This window comes from Rhamphochromis longiceps, linkage group LG6, assembly GCF_057381845.1.
Source record: "Rhamphochromis longiceps isolate RC_006_pf linkage group LG6, R_longiceps_female_GT1.1, whole genome shotgun sequence".
NCBI classification, from domain to species: Eukaryota; Metazoa; Chordata; class Actinopteri; order Cichliformes; family Cichlidae; genus Rhamphochromis; species Rhamphochromis longiceps.
Window position 1 is genome coordinate 20,495,447 of NC_140562.1, and position 22,556 is coordinate 20,518,002.

Below are 22,556 nucleotides of genomic sequence, written 5' to 3' on the forward strand. Positions count from 1 at the left end.
ATCAAAAGTAAAACAGAGGGGAAGTTTTCCTTAGGACGGTGCAAATGCTGTAGGCATCTACGCAGAGTAACTTATTTTAAACATACCTGAGATTTTTTCTCAGGTATGTTTAAAAATAGGTTTTGGGTTTTTTTTTAAACTTCTGTGATGCATGATTACTGTTGTGGCCATTTCGAGCAACAGATGATGTTTTTCTTTGTGCTTGGCATCATTTAAGTTATGTTTGTGTTTTTTCCCCACCATTTGGAGCATTTTTTTAGTGGAATTATCCATTAAAAATGGCTTGCTATGCAGTTAATTGTGCTAGCAAACAGTCCAAGACGTTTATGCGTTAGTTTGCTAGAAAGGCCCTTTGTCCCTCCTGGAGAATAGGCCCACTTCCCACCAATGCTGCCCACCATGAGGTGGCTTTATCACCTGCTTCTATTCCAGTCTTAGTTCTATGACATACGCGACAAAAGGTCACAGTGGCAGGAGTTTTGCTGCCGTTCCCTGTTTCTTCTTTTTTGTGGGTTTCAGCAATTTTGTGTTGTTGTTTGACATCTTTCTCAGAGTCTGCTTGAGCCATCCCCACCTTTAAGATCTATTCTTGTATCAGAAGTTGCTCATCTGCTGCTAAAGGTTGAAGTCGCTAGTTTTGTCATTTTTCTCATAACTGGATTAAGAGGATGTGGTGTAGGCACTGGTTCAGAAAAGTCTGGACTTTAGCTATGGCTTTTGTAGCTTTTGCAGTTGTCTGTGTCTCTGCTGTACATAGCAGCACTGGCTTGCTGTGCTGATTTTATACGACTTTAAGTTGTATAAATGTAGCTTGGTGGAAATTCTAGTTATTCATATGATAGTGCTAATTAACAGGCAGCCATGTTTGCAGCGCCTTCTAGTCTGCCAAGCTAAATAAGCTAGCTAGAGTCTTTAGCTAAAATCATACCCAGTATGGCGGCATCTGACACCAGGAAAACCAAAATTGTTGTTGCCAAAACCTTAATTGTGAGGTCATAAACTAGCAGGTAAAGTCATGTCAGCTATCTCAGCAAAAATCACAGTGTTCAAACATAAATAGAGGTACAACAGAGTTTGTACAATTCTAATGAGCTTGAAAGTTATTATTTGTCTTTATTCTTTAATCCAGCCTAAACTCTTTTAGTCAAACTTTCTTTGGATTTCTTGAAGGACATTCAAAGCTCTTCTTTGGACTTTTGCTGCCTTTTGTTCTGTTCTCAGTCAAGATGATCCCACACTGCTTCATTAACGGTGAGCTCTGGGGAGGTCAATTCATGACCATGTTTTAGGGATGACTATAGGTTCTCACTGTTGTACTTCTCTCCTGGCCCTTCATACATATTGATGATGATTTGAAGCAAAAAACAAATTTGGATTCATGGCTCCATAAGCCCTGTTGACACTGATTATCAGTACATTTTTTGTGTGGTGACAGCCACATTTCCATCGAGACCGTTACCAGTGAATCTTTGGCAAACAGTAGATGGATCAACTGAATGGCTAGATACATCTCTCACGTCCTGTGTCAAGTCTTTGTTGATTTTTTCCCCCATTTCTCAAGAACATACTTTCAGGTACTGTTCATCTGCTGCTGACAACTTTTTAGGCTTGTCATTTCTTCCTTTTTCCACACTTGTCCAGTTTCCTCTAAATTTTTGAGTACACACTGCACACAAATTGTGGGGTAAAGACAGCTGTGTCACAGCCTCACAGAGCTGCTCTTAGTCTTAGTCTTAATCTGCTGGGTCGTGCTTATTTAGGTCGCGCTTTTGAACATTGTGTATTTGTTGAAATATTTAGAAATATGTGATTATTAAACCCCCCCAGCTGTAATCACCAGTTCCCTACTGAATGAAGATATCTGCATAAGAATAGGATAATGAGCTTGTCTAAGTGACTGGGTCGTTTCATCTTCTTAAGCATTGTCACAGCAATAGTGATTGAATCCTGACACTTTATTTCAACTAAAAATGTCAGTGGAGTTTAACACTGGAAGCTCAAGCTACAGTGGGTGAAGGAGCCACGAATGAACTAAATACAGACACGGGCGACGTGGGAATTCACTCTTCATTTGCACCCTGAGACAGAAACCATACCCAGACACTGAGATGATGTCACCAATCTTTAATTGATCCCTGTGGTTGCAGCTGTCATGTGACTGAGACAGATGTGGATATCCATGTTAAATCAGCTTCATAAATTAAATTATAATCATACATAATCATATATAATATAATCAGGGCTTTCTAGAAAAAATGGCTTTACAATGTTATTACATAAACCTCCATCTCAACTTTCACTTAGCTCATTCCCGAGTAAACTCACAGAGGCTGTAGTGAGGTGTCATGTGTTCAGCTGGCTAAGTGCACCACCCAGCTTCTCTCTCCATCGCCTATCATCAGTTTAAAGGCTTGGCTCACCCTTGGGGGTTAGGGGGCATTTACAACAGTTTTGCTATAGGACACCAGTGCAACAGTTTTTACCACTACTGTGCTTTATGAAGCCACAATAAATCTTTAATATGGTATCCGCACTTAGTCACTTACGTCATTTTCTGTTTTTATCAAATCAGACTGAAGCTTACGTGATGATCTAAACAGGAGATACACAAAATAGTTAACATTTGAACAATGATTTTATTCAAAAGCACTAAGCCAAATTTAAATCAGTTTTACTTTATTTACACAGATAAAAATAGAAAACCAATCTTCTTCAATCACCTATTAAGGTCCCCATTTATTTTTCACACAAACCCCCTTTAATCATTAGATGCACAATACTCCATATACACCAATAAATAAACCAAAGTGGGGCAACACACACATTTTCATAATACAAATTTCACCCAGCATCAAATTGCACAGCAAGTGAGTCTGCGACCAGATAAAGAGGTTTAAAGTCCTGATTTTATGGCTCTATTTATAAATAAAGCCATAAAATAAGTAGAATTCACTTGAAAGTATCCTATAAACAGAGCTCTACGCCAAACAATTCATCTAAAAGTAGATTCAGTGCACCACCTGGTGGTAAAGAGTGGTCAGTAAAAAAGAAAAAAAAAAAGCTTTTCAGGTGTTTGGTGAGTTGCTCAAAAACATGAACACGTAAAATGTGTTTACAATTTAAAAAAACATCCTTTAAGGATATTTAAAGAGCAAAAAAAAGAAAAAAAAAGAATCAATCAATCAAAAACAAAGCAGTGATACTAATGAGGTAAAGGCACACAGCCCAGCGTCGTGGTCTCAAGGTTTTTAAGCATTTGCTTGGTTGGTTATTTTGGATTTTGTGATTAATTAGAGCTTCTTTTTTTTTGTTGTTGTTGTTTTCATGGTCTTAGTTTTTACTGTTATTGCTTAGCTGACCTTTGTTTTTTGTGTGTTTTATTAAGTATTCTGATTCCAGTTCTTTGAATATAGTTTTTGTATTAATTGCCTGGCCTTCTCCAGCGTTTTCCTTAGTGTAAAGTTGCTGTACATATGTATGTGTTTGGCCTTTGTTTGTTACTTTCTGTTGTGGTGTCTGTTTTGGCCCATTTGCCTGTTTATTATTATACCCACAGACATTTTCTGGTTTCCTGTCATTTCTAAATGTCATGGGGTGAATATAATAGAAAAGGAATGAAGGATAAAACTCAGACTCTCCAGCTCCAGAATCCTTGATCCCTGGGAGTGCACCTCAAAAAAGAAGATACAGCTAGGTCGGTAATTTGTTGGACAATGACACAATTTTTGATGTTTTTGTAGTTTTGCCTCTGTAAGCCACCTCAGTGGTTATGTATGTGGCTGAAAGAGATTTACAGAAAAAAATTGGATGAAATGTTTTGGACTAACAGTCATTCTAACACACAGCCAAAGGCTCAAAATAAACTAGTAAAACTAACACAGGGGACAACCTTAGGAAAGCTTCTATAAACCTACTAGTATCAATAAAAATGATCAAGTATCATGTTAAAAACAAACCCAATATCCTAAAAAAAGGAATTTTTTTTAGTTGTTTACATTTTTTTTTATTGTAATATCCAATAATATAATTGATTCCTGGGCTGAATCATTGTGTTCCTCACAGAGATGTGGCCATGAAGTTTAATCAACACTTCTTTAAAACAGCTTAATCAAATGATGATGAATATTATAACCCACAATAAAGCAAATAACTGTAAACTGCCCATAAACACACGAGAGACCGTTCAAAGCAGATTTAGAGAGGCATTCATATGTATTAAAAAAAGACACATTCTGTGAACCAGGCAAGTCCAGTTTGGTACTATCAAAGTTTGTAAATTAAATTATTCTTACTATTTTTCATATAAAGTATGTTGCTATAATAACTGAAGCACAAAAGTCACCCTCAGTGAGTTATTAGCTTTAATAGCTCTTCCCCCCTCTGTTCTGTTTAGACAGAGACAATAGAGCCTGAATTATATGTAGTATATGTATGTGTATGTCATTATGTGTCATGTCTGTATGGGGATATTTATGGATGCACATCCTCTGGTCATCCATGAGATGTCAGTGTTGTACTACTAACGGTTAGCGTGGCCCAAAGTGTTGCCTCAAAGGCGCCTTTGAGAGTCTCTTGGCAGCACCTGACTCACAGCTAAACACTGGAACATTTGGATGGAAAATGAGACTGTAACTCGGGCTTCAAGAAACATTCCACGTCAAATTATTTAAACTTTTCCGTCAAAATAGACTACATTTTTTTGAGAAGCCTTTTAAACTGAAATGGTTTGCCAGTAATTCATAGCGCTAGCATGGAGGCCAGTGTTGATTTCTTTGATGCCAAAATAGACAGAGTAAAGCCTAAAGTAAAACAATATCTCAAGCGATCGTTTATAACATCTCAGATCGACTGCCAGCTGTGGTTGCAGTGCGGTCAGGCTGAGGTGAGGTTTTTGGGGTTTGCCAGTTCGACCTCAAGTTTAGCTTAAGTGGACATTGAGGTTTGCTCTCATTTGTATGGGTTTAGAAATGGAGCAGGAAATGGGGGAACTTCTTGAGCACCATGCAGGTATTTCAAATTGTGAAAAGATGGACAGGACATCACTTAACAACATATCAAAAACGGGCTGCGTGTGTCTAAGTAGTGTAAACACAGAAAGCACCCTGTTCTGTGCTCTGGTTTTGCACGTCAAAACAGCTAATTTGGACATCAAATCAAGTGTATAAACATGCAATTTGAGCACTGCGGTAATAAAACAATTTCCATCCATTGAAGTTTTTCGCAGAACACGCTGTTTCAATTTCCCAATTCAACTCTGAAAATTTAGAGTGCGTCCCCGTGGGCAGGGTGGGGTCACTGCGAGCACAATGAATGGGAAGGTATTACACAGCGTGACTAGAGCCCGTCTCTGCGTCTACATCTATACTCCCCAACTTCTGCCCTTGTGAGATCATTGACCACTGACAGGGAATTGGCTGCAGTCTGCTCTCACTGAGTGATTCCCCAGTGGGACAACCTGCCAGGCAGCGAGCTTGCCAGCTACTCTCTCATGCATTTCTCAACAGAGTGGCTGCTGCCAGCTCGGCAAGTCTGGGTGTGTGCCACACAGAGCTTCCTTAGCTATCCCAGACACCTGAACTAGCACAGGAGAAGAGGGGGGAAAACAGGGGAGAAAACAGGGATAGCACGGTGGGGGAGAGAGCTCGGTTCAATAGCCAGCAAACAGCCACTGCAGCTGTTGTGGCCTTTCTCACAACGATTCCACTGTTCAGCCTTCCAGCACAGCACTAATTAAAACTGTGCCCATCCCTCCGCTTGCCAGAACTTTCTTTTTACACATACATTTAGGGCACATGCAATCAGAAAAATGCTCTCTCAGACTCATATGGCATCCCCAAATCTACACAGTCTTTGCCCCCTCACAGCATATTACCAGTTTGTTTCAAGTTTGTAGTTGAGAGTAAAGCATGCCTGGAAGATGTGGGATATAAAAGGTAAACAAAAAGAAGATTAAAAAATTAGGAGTATTGCAGTACTGGATCAAACTTGTCTAATGCGATTGTGACTTGTCATCCTTCCTACTTTTCTTTCACTGTTTTTCCCTCCTGTCATTGGTAGTTATGTATCTGTTTCGTCAGACTTGCCTGTTATAAAAAAAACAAAATAGTGATGAAAAATTCTTCATTCCTTGCTCCCAAAATGAGTTAATCCCTTTGGTTCCCCAGGTTAAAAGATAGACTGTATATAAAAGAAAGAAGACACCCTTTTTGTGACCGCACCCACATTATTAAATATTTGGATTAGCCATATTTGCATCAAATATCATTAGTTCTGGATCAAAATGTATCGCAGAACTGGATTTTCTCAACTGTGATATCGCTTCCTTTAGGTCGGTGATTTCCCAACTGTTGGCAGGGGGCCCCCTTGTGTGCTGCAAAGGTACTGCAGGAGGGCTGCAGTAATAACAGAAATTGAGTTTGAAATTACTCTAAAGTTACACATTTATATGCATCTATTTATTTACATAAGAAGTGAATTAAATCTGGAAACAAGAGGTGGTTAGCTTATACATATATTACTCTTTACTTTGACTTAAATTTACCACTCTTGTATTGAAGTTTGTGTCCCAATGGTCTTCGGGTCACACATTTGGCTTAACACTTAGCGTATGATTGGGTAGCATTAGCAATTTACAGCCAACAGCCTGTGCTGTTTATGCTTTTTGAATAAAAATATCAAGGTTTGTTATGTCACATTCTTTTGTATTTTTATTAGAGTGAAAATTTACAATTGTGTGGGCCCCATTGGGATTGGTTGTTAAGCGGACCGCAGCACTCTTGACTTTAGGAATTGCTGCTTTAGCGGCATCTTTAATTTAAATATATGGCAATTAAAAATAGCTTGTCGTGTAGTCAATTGCTCTGACAGCATGTTTAAAAACACTATGCTCCAGTTTTTTATCAGGTGTGTGCATGATCCACTCATATAGTTATCTGCTAACCACATCTGCTAACCAAGCTAGCTAGCTTTGCTGATCTATAGAAGTCCAACTCGGGTACAGGTTGAACTGGTGACCCTTTGTGCCACAAGGCTATTGGAACAGTCGAGGTTTGAGCCTGTGGCTCTGTGCTCCCCTACACAGCAACAGGCTCATTATAAAGGCCCCCCAAATATTTGTTAAAACACAATATGGTTACTTCTGGCTTTAAAAGCAAGATGGTGATGACCACATTGTTAAAGACAAAGCTAGTTCACAAACCAGTGAATGACATGGATAACGCTGTGGTTACTAGGTCCACCTTTTAAAACCAGAGCGCTTTCATTGAAATGAAAACGTGAAACAAAATAAAGTATTATTTTTGTGACTGATTAATCTGTACATATTTGTTGTCAAGAGCTAACACAGCTAGCATAGCCAACAAACTGTGATAAAATGATAAAAACAAACCCTCACATTTTTTTCCCCAGACCATCGCAATGATGCAAAAGAGAGTTGAGCAATGGATCATACCACATGAGCAGCTGGAAGCGGCCAATGTTTGCTTGATGAATAACACAGAATTAAACGATGGTCAGAATTGTTGATAATTAAATTAATTAGAGCAAATCACTTCTGCAGCAGAACAAAACAAACGCTTCCCTCCTGCTGGAGGACACGCAGGCTGCAGCTGAACAGAAGTACACTGCTTTCCTTAGCGGCTGGGCCCTACTCGCTACCCAGTGTGTTGGCTTCCAAGAAACCTCTGGTCCCAGCCACTTCCCCTCACCTTCTCCAGAGTGGGCATTCCAATATAGATTAGCTGGAAATCTTTCCTGTTCTACTGAGGATAATCCTCCGAACAAGGCTGCTCGGCTCGCATATTAAGAATGATTTAGGCACAGCGAATTCCGGTCAGGTTGAGACTGCTTTCATGTTATGATGTGGCTGTTTCAGTTCTCCTACATACTCTGTGGAGAGAATGGGAGCTGACAGAAGAAAGGAGAGGAAAACTGAGTTCAAAGTCATCATGTGGATTTGTAACATGAATTAGGGTCACTGTTACACTACAGCTCCCTCCATTTCAAAGAAAAGAGGAAGTGTGGGTGTGTGCAGAATGAAGGGTGCCTGGGAGTTAACTTTAAAGACGTTTGAGGTCTTGGGGATATTTCCACATCAGGTTTTCCTTCAGCCTCACATGCACACACACACACAGACACACACACATTACCCACCACATAGCAAAACATTCATCAGGACTGTGTTAGTATGAATGGGAATGACAAGAAAGCCCTTCTGGGGGTCACACAGTGGAAAGTATTTACTCCACATAATGTGATTTAAAAGTGACTGAGAGGACACTGCTGCCTTTAAGATAACAGGAAGCTTTAATTATCACCATGTCAAAACTGGGCTAAATGGGTTAGTTAGGCTGCTGTGATGTGACTGAAACAAATGAGCCGTTCGTTTTTCTCAATATATATTCAGCTCATTTCAGTCAAATTCATAAAAAGAAAGAAAGAAAGAAACCCGGGGAGGTTACCACAGACAGTGAGCCGTCACACTTTCTCCACTCCGGGGTGGATTTCTGTAGGCAGAGGCAAGAAACGAGAAAAGTCTTCCTAACAAGATTTATAATTTTACGCCAAGGGTTCAAGCTTTTTGGCTTGTTCTACCCCCGAGTGGGATTGGTCAGCATTTCGTTCTTTAATTCATTCATGGAAACGCCACCTTATGTTCTTCCTCACAGCGAGTGTGTGTAAGAGGAGATGGGTCCAATCGGAACACAATGCGAGTTTTAGCTGTGGAGAAAAAAAATAAGAAAACACTGGCTCGTTCCAAACGAAAGTGAAAAGGACAGTAAGGGGAAGGACAGGGGTTTTTAGTGGTTTTACACTTCAGTGGTGCTGTTTGAAAGGCCTTTCAGCAACTTGGGTGGCACGGTTGTTCCTAGCATCTCCGTTAATGTATTGTCATTGGCTCCGTGCACTTGTCAGCATCATTGCTCACTTTCTCGGGACAACAATGTTGATTTTGCTTTATATAAGGCGAGGCCAGGCAGCAAGCAGCAGCTCCTCAGAGTCGTACGTGAAATCGGGCTCGTTTTGTGAGAGCTTGTGTCACCGCAGACACGTCCAAATTCCTCTGACGTGTTTATTGTTGCCTTTTATTTCACCGAGGTCATACTGCACGGCTCACCCCCCCCACCCCCCCTTTTTTTGCTGCCCCTCCATGAGAAATCTTGTGTGTCGTGTAAACAGAGGACCAGAAAATAACAAGCACAAGAAAAAAGGAAAATTTCCACCCCGGCGTCCCCTCACCTCCCTCCCCTCCCTCCCCTTTCAGTGTACCCACTACTTGTTGTCCTTTATTTGTAGCCTAAGTGCCTTGGCATTAAATCTTATTATTTTTTTGGTAAATAAACCAGTTTCTGGTAGGAATTACACACAACTTGGTGTGAGGTCCTTTTCAGTAAAAGGGGCCTGGATCCTTTTATCTAAAATGTTTTCTATTTCTGCTTTTGTAAGACACTTTTGAGTGCTTTGAAAGAGAGAAACCAGGTTTTTCTTGCGTTTCTGGGGGTGAGGTTGGGGATTTTTCTCAGCATTGTGGTGAGATTTATTCTAAGAGGCTGCATTTTTTCCTGATTTCCCTCTTTGTTCTCTGTAAGTAGTTCCAGGCCCCCCCTCACTCTCTCTCTCTCTCACACACACACACTCGTCTGTGTGTGCGTAAATGCGCACAAAGCTCTGTGATTTTGCACATGGGCGTACGCGTGTGCGCAGGGGAGGCACATGTGTGAATGTGTGCGCGCGAGGCTGAGGCGGGGACTCGACGTGACACCTGCTGTTGGGATGAATAGGGTCAGTGGCAGGGCCCTTCAGCAGGCAGCAGCTGCTTGTTCTCACTACAAACCCGACTCCCCGTGAGCATCAAAGCCTCGGGGACTACAACCGAGGGCCCTGACACAACACACAGTGCCCTCTACCACCATCTCCTATCATTACAGTTATTATCCTCAACTATTGCAATCCTCCCGCCCACCCCCTCTCCCAGGGTCACGATCTTAATCATTCGGAAGGAAACTTGAAATTGACCTGAGAAAAACATCAAAAAGCAAACTTCAATTTCCATTCGTGCGCTCTCTGAAAGCAGGAAGAGGTTTCCAGACAGCTGCTGACAGACAAGGATTCCTGGTATTTGGTTGGTCTGACCTGTCTGTGCTCTCTTGCTGTGTGGTAGTCTGCCCCACGTGTGACTTAGTGGGTCTGAAAAACATTCCCTGTGGCATAACAGAGGGAGAGGGGCAGAAGATAAACAGTGAGGTAGGAAAACATCAGTCTGTGCTTTAGCTGCTTCCAAAGCGAGTCCATCACGTTTATATACCATCTGTTTGGACAGGTTTTCTTTTTTAAATTAGAAATTAAGAAAAAAAAAATAACATCGCATTAATCCATAATCACATGGTAGACTTACAAAGTACACATCCTTTGGTAGCATTTTGTTTCACTGGCATTCTTCAGAGTTCACAGTGAAGGTAGGACAAATCCAGCATCTTCCCTTATCTATCCACCAGAGGTCAGCCTTTTATTAGCAAAATCTGAAGCCTCACAAAACCGCTTTTTTTCATGAGAAAATTTACATTAAAAGGGGGTAAAAATCTATAAATTACTAGTGATGCAGACCCGATATATGAATGATTTTGCTTTGCTGTGTTGTACAAACAGGGGCGTGTGTCTGAGGTTCTGAGATGAGTCACGGCACTAAAGCCTCCAGCTGGTTATTTGGGCTCAAACATACTATTAAAGTATACACATTGCAGTCCTTTTGCAGTGCACTTGTTAAATGAAGGGTTTGTCTACTTGATACTACACAGGCAGCCGATGGTGCTGTGAATATTTTCAAAAAAAAAAAAAAAAAGAAAATGCAAAAAAAGTTTTCAGCTGAGCTGAAAATTCTTAACAAAAACAAACAAGTCGGCTCAAAGTGTTCCCGCCTATTTTTACAGTTGTGCGTGTGGTTTTTTTGTTGGCGATGTTGTTGTTTTTGCTTATTAAATCATTCCTTAATGTTGCATGTCCTTTTTTATTTGACCCATGTAGTTTGCAGGAAGTTGAGCTAAGATGCAGGTGGCAGGAGTCTGGTCCTTTTGCTGAGTTTGTAGTTGAAGTACATGAGAGCCTTGGACTGCGGGGCTCTCCTGGGTTGGCAGGTGCGTCCGTTGCCGAAGAATCCCTCCAAACACAGACAGGTGTAGGAACCATCGGTGTTGAAGCAACGAGCATGGCGGCTGCACCGGTGAGCCCCGGTTAAACATTCATCCTCATCTTTGGAGAAGAAGAGAAGGAAATAATAGTTTGATGGCCTCACAGCATGCGAGTATGCTAGACCTGCTTTACAGTTGTTTTATCGATCAGCGGGAAGAGAGCGAAAAGGTTTTGGGACTGACTCCTCGAAACCTGCCTAATAGATAATTTTGCAGTGTTCATCACACAGATGAAAACAAAAAAAACAGCTTGCGGGTGAGCCCACAGCTGAGTGGGTGAGCTACGAGTGCTCATCAAATAAACATGGTCTCTGGATTCTCTGCTGCCAAAGCACATCTTCACATGATCCCTCTCCTCTGCCAATTAGCGCAGATGAGGAGAACATGTGGGGATGGTGCTGTGATCCATTTAGTCATTTACGGGGCTGACATGGAACCAATTTGAAAGAGATTTTCAAAAATTCATATCACTTCTGGCTTCACTTTGGTGGGAAATGTTATATCTTCTTTGCTCTCTCGCTGTATTTCAGATTTTCTCAACCATTCAAGTCCAAGAAGACAACAAAATTCTATGAATTAGAAAAAAAAACACAAAATACACACACACACACACACACGCACACACACACACACACACACACACACACATGCACACTTACACACGTGACAGTCTGCTCAACAACATTGCTTTTTACCTCGGCATTTAACGGAGCCCTCCAGCGCCCCCATCACAAAACCGTCTTTGCACACACAAACGAAGCTGCCAAAAGTGTTCTTGCACGTCCGCCGTGGTGGACACACATCCTGCTGACACTCGTTTACATCTGGAACACAACGCAAATAAATGTTTGACTTGCACATCACTGAAGTTTTTGTTATTTTGGGGGATACAACAGCTCAGTATACATCACTTCAGAAGACCTTACACTGACTTACATTCATTTCCTGGAGATTTACACTAAATTCTAAATCTAATCTCACCCTAAGCCTAAACCGTGTGTTCACCTTAATGTTTGATGATGACGCCTTATTTTTTCCCCATGAAGAAGACATGACCACATATTGTGACTCTGTGAACAGAGTCCAAACCATACCATGAGTCCACACCTGGACCACACACACACACACACACACACACACACACACACACACACACACACACACACACACACACACACACACACACACACACACACGCATGTCTTTCCAGGACAAGGTGCTTTCTTGTCTTCGCTCAAAACAGCAATTACCTTCTAAAACACACAAATGAGTACCTGGACCTCACGTCATTGCTTTGAAAGGTGCGCTGTTAAAAGACAAGGAATGACCCAAACGCATACAAATTCAGGTGTGGACCATGAAGCTGTGTATGGGTTTTTGGCACACCCTGCAAGTCACTCATGAAAATATAAAATCATAAAGTTTGTGAACCAAGACCACAGATCTATGGAGCTGAACTAGTTTTTAAAGCCGACCTGTTTATGACACTTTAAGCGGGGTATAGATTGAATAAAACCTGGACATCACCAACATTACGTCACAAGTTTGGTTTTAGATTACCAGTTTCAAATCTTCATCATTAATGTTTAGTATTTTGGAGAAGCTACCTTATATGGATGCGAGGGTAGAGTGCCTCGCAGATTCTAGATGGGACACCTCTCAATCAACACAACCACACCCCTAACTCAATTATCAAGGTAGATGAGTTGTAAAAAGAAGAAGGGAAACCATCCACAAAGGCCAAAATGATTTTGCCCCCTCTACCAGGTTGTAAATATGCTTTTCAGTGTTGAAAAATTGGGCATTTTATCATGGGAGTTTATAGGGATTAACTCATTTCTGGAGCCAGCCTCAAGTGGCCACTAAAGGAACTGCAGTTTTTGCCACTTACAAGCTGAACTTATAAATTATCTTTACTGAGGGCTTCATTGATGCATATAAGATCCTACTGAAAAAAACAGAGCATCTTCAGAAAATTATTTGAGAAGTACTAAAAGGAATTTCTAATATTTTGCACTAACCCTGAGCGATAAAGGATTTTTTTGTGTGTTATATTTGAATTATTTTAAATGTCTCTGTACCTAATAAGCTGACAACCAAATATTTCTTTCCTAGGTAATATACTTACTTTAAGGAAGAGGAGGAACACCTGCAGATTTTTTAATTATTATTTGTCATTTGTCCCAGTGTCATTTAAATAGAGCAGTATTTCAGTGAGAGAAAAACAAAAAACAGTGACTTCCCACTGCCTTTGAAGTTGACTAGCTCCCACAAAGAGTGTGTGAATGCGCCTTAACAGCTGCGAGGTTCGCTTCATTACAGGACAGGAGTCGTCAGGAGTTATCGAGAGGGACTCCAGCATTTTAGGTAATTCCCTTCATTTTAGGTTATTAAAGGCTATTTTTACCACTGGGTGGACAGATCAGTGGATGTCTGGTAACTTAGCTGCAGGTAGTTGACATAATGTGTATGCTTTCATCACACTCAACTGAGTGTGGAGGCTTTATTTTTATTTTTAAGCTTTGAGCAAACATTTCCTAATAGATTCATCTATGAGTTCTAATTAAGCATTTATTCAGACCTGATAGTAAGTTGATGATTATAAATCAAAGCTCTTTAGCTCTTTAGACAGACATCAGTTGGAAAATAAAAACGCACTCTCTCCCATATACGAGAATAATGTCACATTGACAACTAACAGCAACAGCAACGGCAATTTTATTTATATAGCACGTTAGATTATACATAAACTCAATGTGCTCAACATAAACGATAAAACATGACACCTTTGTGGGTTAAAGGCAATAAAAACAACAAAATAAAGAAATAAAATACTATTTAATGTGCAGCTTATTATTTTTGAAAACGGGTTAGATCATCAGAGGAAAATAATACGTGCATTTGTGTATCATCTGCATAAGAATGGTAGAATATGTGATTTTTTTTTTTATAAAAGTACCAGGTGGGAGCATGTAGAGGTCAAAGGTAAAGGTTAAAGAGTAATGGACCAAGAACGGACCCTTGAGGAACACCTGATTAAATTTTTATATGTGCAGATCTAAAATTAGTTACTGGAACTAAAAACAACAACAACCTCTATTCTTTAAGTAGGATTATCAAGAACCTGACCTAAACCAAACCTAAGCCTTAAATTAAAATTAAATTAAAATGTCATGACCAACAGTATCAAAGGTGAAAAAGCGAAAAAGTTCTGATATTTTGCTGAGGAAAGAACGATTAGAAGTAAAAATACAGATTTGAACAGTTACCGGTCTGATTATCGGGTGAATAAAAACTGTGAAAAGTTAGAATCTAAACGGGGTGACATACTGAGGGTGTTTCTAAGGAGGCACTACCTTCACAGGTCTTGTTGTCAGCAGCCAGGTGGAGGCCGGGGGGACACAGACAGCGCGGCGCTCCCCCTCTCTCCATCTGGCAACCAAACTGGCAGTGCAGGGAGGAACATGCGGCCTCTCCTGGAAGACAGACAGGGAAACACTGGCTGAGGATCGGTCAGAGGGTCACACACACTGTCATGCCACCACACAGTACACGAGCGCATGCTCTGCAACACTCAGACCAGTAATGAAGCTGTAAACAGAAACGATAACTGAATGCTCCTTAAAAACTAAAATCTTACATGAATCACTAATTTATGCTCTTTGCTCTTGACCCTGTCACCGCCAAGGTTTGTTATGATATCACTTTCCATAATATAAACTGTAAATTTCAGCCATAAACATTTATGCGAGGCTAAAAGGATGTGTAAGCTGAGTCCTCGGACACTTTAACCTCCTATTATGGTATGAAGACGGTGGAAAGCTTTTTGTAGAAAACTGATCGGAGAGAAATATAATCTGCCAGCACGCAGGCTTTTCTTAATGTGGATTTTAAGCATTCCCCTCCACAGAAAATTACTCACTGGTGCAGGTGTATCCATCTGCACTGAGTGTGTATCCAGGTTCACAGTAACAGCGATAGCTACCGTGCGTATTCATGCAGCGCTGGGAACACGGCCTCTCCGGCAAACCGCACTCATTCACATCTGGAGTCAATATGAAACATTATTCAAGCGGCAGATAGAAATCCTTGTGGTAAATGATGCAGAATGACGCAGGTAATGGTTAAGAAATCAAAAACATAAGACAGACAACGATTTTGTAAATGATACTCCACCTTCATTGCACTGCGGTCCTTTATAACCCATGGAGCATGAACACTTGTCCGGTCCCACACATTTCCCATTTATGCAGGATCTCTTGCACACCGCTGCGGACAACAACAGACACAATGTAACTTCTGCACACTGGTATGAGCTACATAAAGCAGCATGTAAAGCGTGCACAGGATAATGGAGAAAAACCTAATGTGAGCTATGTTAGCAAGCTAAATGTTTATATAACTGAATAGTTTAAACTGCATTAATGATTAAACCTGATGACAATAATGTGTGCTAAAACAGGTGTTTAAACAGGTGTCTATGGGTGAGGACCTCCAGCTCAGCTGGTTACACTCACTGAATGAAGCTTTGTCTCATAGCGGTGCATTCTGGGTCATTTTTGATGCAATTATCTGACATAGTATGGCTTACACTGTGGTTAACTGTACTAAGAGACAACTTAAGAAGAAATAATACAATTCTATCATTATTTTTTATATATTAGGACAGTTAATAAAGTTAGTTCTCATAGAAATATTGCCAAACAGTAGTCTGGAAAACAAAGGGTAATGTCACAGTGGCTATATTCTTCTTTTATGTAGTAACTATACTTATACTTAGGCTCAGCACTGACAATTTTAAATCAAACAATCAAGATTTGGTTGAAGTGGCGACTTTCAAGGGATTTCACAAAACACATTGCATTAACTATTTAGGAATTACAGACATTTGTATGCACAGTCCGCCATTTTTAGAGGCTCAAAAGTGTTAAGACAAATGACTAACAAGAAGTTTCATAGCCAGGGGCTCTCATTATTTAATTACAAATTAAGCAGATAAAAGATCTTTGGCTGCTTCCAAGTGGAAATGTCAACATGAGCTCAAAAGACATGTCAGTACAAGAGAGGTAGGTCATGATTAGAAAAAACAAAATCAACGTATTAAAGTGGCACAATCAATAATCTGGTCCATTTTTACAAACATTGAAAGCACTGACCAGCTCAGCAACAATAAAAGGCCCGAAACATCAAAGAGGAACACGAATGTGATTGATTGCAGAATTATTTCCATGGTTAAGTAAAACAATGTCATGACATTTAACCAAGTCAAGAATGGCATCGAGGAGTTCTTCAATCAAAAGGCGCCTTCATCAATGTGCATACACAACAAGGTGCAAACCACTGGTTACACTCTAGAAGAATAAGGCCAGATTAGAGTTTCCCAGGAAACGTCTAAAAGAGCCTGCAAAGTTCTGGGGGAAGAAAATCTCTACAATTCAAGCTTAACTTGTACCAGAATGACACGAAGAGAGAAACTCGATCATGCCAAAGCATATAACATCATCATCAGCATAGGCATGTATGACTGCCAGTGGAGGCGAGTCACTAGTGTTTATTGGTGATGTGACTGCTGATAAAATTATCGGAATGAATTGTGAGGTGTTTTTTCCTGCATCTTGAAACAGAGCTAATAATACTAGACTAATTGAGCCATAAATTATGTGCTGAAAGAAACTGAAGCACCTCATAAAACCAAGGGGAATAGTTAACTCTCAGCATACATTTTACATTTTGCATACAGCTTTAAATGTAAATATACAAAATATACACATTTAATTAATATCAGAAAAATGTCTCAAGAGCAATACTGTCTTTCAGGTTGTTACAGCTTATTATAAAGTACGTGTCATAATATCTCACATTTCTTTCTCTCCTGAGCTCATAAGTGACCTCAGGAGCTGGATAATTGGGGCTGTTGTATTACTGAACTGCAGAATGACTTACGCTCACAAATGCTGTTAACATTCTTCCATCCAAAACAACAGGAAGTCGTCTGACCATAGCTGCAGAGACCCCGACTTTGCTCCGGTTCATCCTCCACTGGCCTGTGGAGGCTGGGACAAGAGGTTATCTGATTATTAATCATCACCAGACCTCCAGGGCTTTAGCACAAAGCCCCTCTTATGCCTGGGAGGTAGGCAGTGCAATTAATCACCAATAAAGTTTTACAGCTATTTGCCATTTGATGGTTTTCCCAGAAGCAGTTGTGAGACAGAGACAATAATATTAGACCAACCACACACAAAAAATGATATTTAAATGTGAAAGAGATGAAGTAAGATAGATTATCCTACTTATGCTGAAATCAGTGTAAGGTAGAAATAATGCACTGTATAATAAATAGGGTGTGATTTTGGACATGAGATCGTCTCTTTCTCAGATAGGACATACAAGGACAAAGAAGTAACCGCTTAAGCTGAAAATGTCTTCACTTTTGCAAACAATAAAAACAGAAATGCTCTTGGGAAATCTGTTTCATAAACACCCAGAGACAAGAAGAAAAAGAGAAGACGGAAGAAGGGAAGTAACAGAAATAAATAAATTCCAGATTAGTTAGTAGATGAGATCACATCACAAGCAGGGATGAACATAAATCACAGCAAGCTGGAAACAGAGTTTAGTCTTAATACAGATGTTTCCCAGTGTTCACTGATGGTACTGCAGAGCACGTCTCAGTGTGCATATGTAGTGAACAACACAAAGCCAAAACAAAAGCAAGACAATATTATTGGTTCATCTGCTAAATTAATAATTTGATTAATTTAGGCATCATTTGAGTTGTCCATCGACATTACAACTACAGGACCTGTGTAGTGTATAATAATACTAAGGTTGCAGTATAAGTGTGCTTACTGCTGTTTTGGGTTACAGTAGCATGTGTTATATTTATAAGTGTTTTAGTACAAAGAGCAAGAAACATTTTCATTGTTTTGTTACTTTTTTCTTCTTCACTCACCTTTTTGACTCACTTAATCATTTGTTATTATTAATCTGTGGCTCTCCTTCACAGTGTATTTTATGTCCCATCTTCCTTCTTTCACCCCCAACTGTTCACGCCCTGAGCCTTATTCTGCTGGAGATTTCTTCCTGTTAAAAGGGAGTTTTTTCTTCCCACAGTCGCCAAAGTGCTTGCTCATATGGGGTCACCTGATTGTTGGGGGTTCCCTTGTTTCCTCTGCATTATTTTAGGGTCTTTACCTTACAGTATAAAGTGCCTCAAGGAAACTGTGATTTGGCGCTGTATAACTAAAACTAAAATTAAACTAAAAAAATTAATTACTTTGCACTTGACCAGAAATATAACCTTAAGGGTAAAAAAAAACTCTTTGGGGCTAAAATCACCAAAATTCTTAATAAGATTCAAAATTAGATTAATTAGATGCACTTACTATCTACCTAAGATCTACTCTAACTTCTCTACTAACCAAGTTTGAGTAAAACTTGAAAAAGTGCAATGGAAATGGGAGACTGCTCACCTTCAAACTAAAAGTTGTGCCTCAGTGTTTCAAATAGTGCAACTTTTATTTTGAAGGCCAAGGGTCTCACAGTTTTAGTATCCTCAGAGAATAGTTTGCAAGTGTTTGTAAAGAAGTCAGCATATTCTTAATCACTTGACTGTACATATCATGATAATTGACAGACCTTCAAATTGGCAGAGCAGTTAGCATCAGATGGACACGTGTGTGCAAAACCTCCATATCTTCAGACAGATTTAGAAGTGTCTCATTAACCCAAAGTTACTTCCTGGAGGTGTCACCAAGAAGTCTGCGGAGCAGTAACACTTTCTAGAAGGTCAGTTTTAAATAAGGGCTAGCTAGCTAGGTAGGTTGCTAGCTAGGTTAGCATGCAAAATGGTGAACAAAAAGGTTGCCATAACAACAGAATATTCAGCATTAACCAAAGGTTAGTTTAGCTTTTACTTTAACAACTTCTTCACTCAGTCAAAACTAAATTTAAAAAGTCTATGTTGTCTCAAAATATTCATGATATCTTTTACTTGTATTTGGATTTTTCTACTCTTCTATATATGAATCCCCCACACTTTAAATCAGTTGTAACCAATGTTCGCTCTAAGCTGCGTGCATGCTCAATTGCGCAGTGTTGGCATGGTCTCTGTGCACAGAAAATCTGTGTTGCGCACATAGAAAAAAAATCTAACCTGAATTGAAATTAAAATAAATAAGTTAACAATTCTGTTTTCCAGTGTTAGTCAGTAAGTGACTGGCTGCTCCAGTATGGGATTAGACGATGCCACCTTATCCCATAGTCCAGCCGCTGATGTGATTCACATTCGTATATACGCAGCTAATCAACGTCATTGACAGGCTATGACAGCGTCCTTATGTGCTGACACCGGTGTTTTAGCTAGCAAAGCGGCGTGGCTGATGTGGAGTGAAGCCACGTTCATGACAACGTGTACAACCATTGGAGATGTGAGCAGGACAGACGGAACAACTGACGGAAAAAGTGTGGACTATGCCACAATTTAAAAACTATACCAGTTTTTAAATTGTGTTGATGGGCCACGTAAAACCAGAGTTATGATAAAAATTTATGCAATGTTTGTTTTTTTCCTGAATACTATTGTTGTTTATATTTACTGCTGTTTTTACGGAAGAAACCGTAAAAACAGCGTTTTATAAGGAAAACCTCGAAAGCACTCTCCGCCTGTGAGCAAAAACACACACACCCCTCCACCCTTTCCTATTGGTGGAAAAATGTACTCTGTGGACCAATAAAAAAATGATATAGCAACATGGCATTTAGTTGTTTAGGAAGGGGGGGGAGTGTTAGGAGTGACAGCGGTGTTTTGAGATGTGAGAGATTTGCGACGTTTAGCGCAAATCTTGTGTAGTTAGCATGTTGTGTAGTCAATAGTTTTGTTGTGTGTGTCAGAACAATGAGGCGACTGCTGAATGTTAAGGTGTTACAGCAGTGATACATCTCCTGTTGTCAGGCCTGCAGGTATCAGGCTGTTGTTCTCCTTTATCTCATAGTGGACAGAAATTATTTTTTGGAGTGGCACAAATAATTTGTGCGGCATCAAATTTGACGAAGAACACCTGATTGTTCTGTAAATAGTTTTGAAATGTTTATTTAAACAATCGCCCTTGGCTGCATTTTTAGGTAAACAGCTGCAAAAAACTTTGTTGTTTGCATAATGAATTGCCCAACGTTGGTCATTATATACTGTATTTTGCAGACAGAGAGTTACAGGACTCTCTCCCAGACCACAGACTCATACTCATAATGCAAGTCAGAGCAAATAAATAAATGAATAAATAAATAAAGTTGTGTTTTCAAAATTGGAGTTCAAGTTACTTTTACGTCCAATAGTATTAACATACTACACAGACCAATGACTAGATTCTTTTTTAAATTTTCATTGTAAGTGGGCTAAAGCAGTTAATTAAAAGTAGTCTAACATAAATGTAAATGCTGTAATTTGATTCTTTTAATAAACCATGTAACTTGGGTGGATTCGATGCTGGCGTGACCACAGTGCACACGTCTGCTGTTGCTCACAGTGGTCCAAGGGACCGCTCAGGGAGTTTGTGTGTTCACTCAGACACATGAAAAATTAGAGGGAACTTTGGTTGTAACTCTTGTCAGACCTTTCTACAGTTCCATATACACCCAGACTCATACTATTAGCAAAAGAAAAGCTTAATTCTTTTTAATCACGTGGCTTTGTTTTTTCTACATCTTTGATTCTATATTACTTCAACCATGCCCATCTGTTCATTTTTTATTGGATCTGTCAAGCATACTGCTGCCTATTTAAAGCATCTGTACACTGTAACTACTTATGAAACACTTTCCTCATCCCGAGTCTTTAACAAAAAAAGTCTTTCTATTCTATGCAATCACAATTTCTCCCTTATTATTTGCTTTCATCAGCAAATGTGTATTAAAACTCAATTGCCTGCAGGATCACCATGTGAGCTGCATTTGTAGCTGCTCTTAAATCTCCATGTTAACAGGCTATTAAATGATCTAATACAAAGCAAGTGGATTAATTTAAGATGTTCACACTGTACAGGAAGAAAGAGTCACAACCATTACTTTTTTAAAAAGGCTTTTACAATATTCTTATGGTATTACGTTCACTTTTACCAGCTTTAGGGAAAACTGAAAAAAAATCTGCATGTTTTTTAAGAAAATTTAACAAATTCAAATTTCCTTCAAATAGAAATACTTTCAGAAAACTCTTACCCATCCCGATGATCAGCCAGAGAAAAGAAAACAAAATGTGCCATCACCACAAAGACTTGCTGACTTAGTTTGGTCATTTTGTTCCACCACAGTTTCTATTTTAACCTCTGAACTACATATTAGCTTCTGCTATCCTCGGACGTTCTCGTTTTTCAGTGTCTGTGTGCTCGAAAAGCAGCGTTATCTTCTATCTTGCATGCCAAGGGGCATTTAGGTGTATGTGTGAGTGTTGAAGAGCGGAGGGAGTAATTGCAAGGTGCTGAGAGCAAGAGGTGTGACAGCTCACCTGTGTAAGAGACGCAAAATATAGAGTGGGACACAAAGAGAGGGACGAAAGAGAGAAATAAAAGAGGGAAGGAGGTGTGAGATTGCAAAGAAGCTAAAAAAATCAGATCACTGGTCTGGGTCATTTACTGACTTGTTCCAATCCATATCACACTGCCTTCAACAGCAGATGTAGTTTGTGCTGCTGTCATTGTTCTAACAGTGCCTCCAAAGTCAAAGTGTTTGAGTGCCTATCTGCAGTCCACACTTATAACCCAATGAAAACGCCCCACTGAGACCCTGAAGAAAGTTTTGGGCTTTAAATAGGCTAAACTTTAATACAGTAGCTCTTTTCCAGTCTTACAGAACAAAGCACTTAAAGCGCATACACATTCACAGAGCACATGCCACACACGCTGCTGATTGGTCTGAGGCAGCTGGATTGTTTTCAGACTGTACTCCGGGTTGATTTATCAAGCTTTGTGTGACCGTTTAGCCTCACTGCCAATGAGGAAAAGAAAATCCAGATAAGGGAACGATATCCTGGGTATGTTGAACTTTTCTTTGGAGTAAAGGCCCCACGAGACCACAAGGGCAGCACAGCAGACGATCCAAAAAACCAAAACAAAACATGAAAACAGTGGACTGATTGGGGATGAGAAACAGGTGGGGAATGAGGCACAGGTGACAGTAATCAGACACAAGTGGAGACAATCAGAGCGACAAAGGCACGAGACAAAGACAGGAAGGGAAAACAAAAACGGGACAATCAACAGAAAATTATCTATCAAAGAAAACGAGGGAACAACCAAAAGACAAATAACCGACACCGAGACATGTAACACTGGGGTTAAAGCAAATGAAAGTACACGAGAAATGCGAGAAAGAGTAGCT

The 22,556-nt window shown here is 39.9% G+C and overlaps 1 protein-coding gene across 1 annotated transcript; it reads right to left on the reverse strand.

The window, feature by feature from the left end:
• Positions 1-10,057: 10,057 nt before the first annotated feature.
• On the reverse strand, positions 10,058-21,600 carry LOC146667887 (epidermal growth factor-like protein 6). Its single transcript, XM_085408538.1, has 7 exons — positions 21,399-21,600; positions 17,127-17,236; positions 15,360-15,452; positions 15,106-15,228; positions 14,540-14,659; positions 11,879-12,007; positions 10,058-11,244 (listed from the first exon to the last, which is right to left on the reverse strand). The coding sequence occupies exons 1-7, from the start codon at positions 21,473-21,475 to the stop codon at positions 11,036-11,038; spliced, it is 861 nt and encodes a 286-aa protein (XP_085264664.1). The 5' UTR covers positions 21,476-21,600; the 3' UTR covers positions 10,058-11,035.
• Between the last annotated feature and the right edge of the window lie 956 nt (positions 21,601-22,556).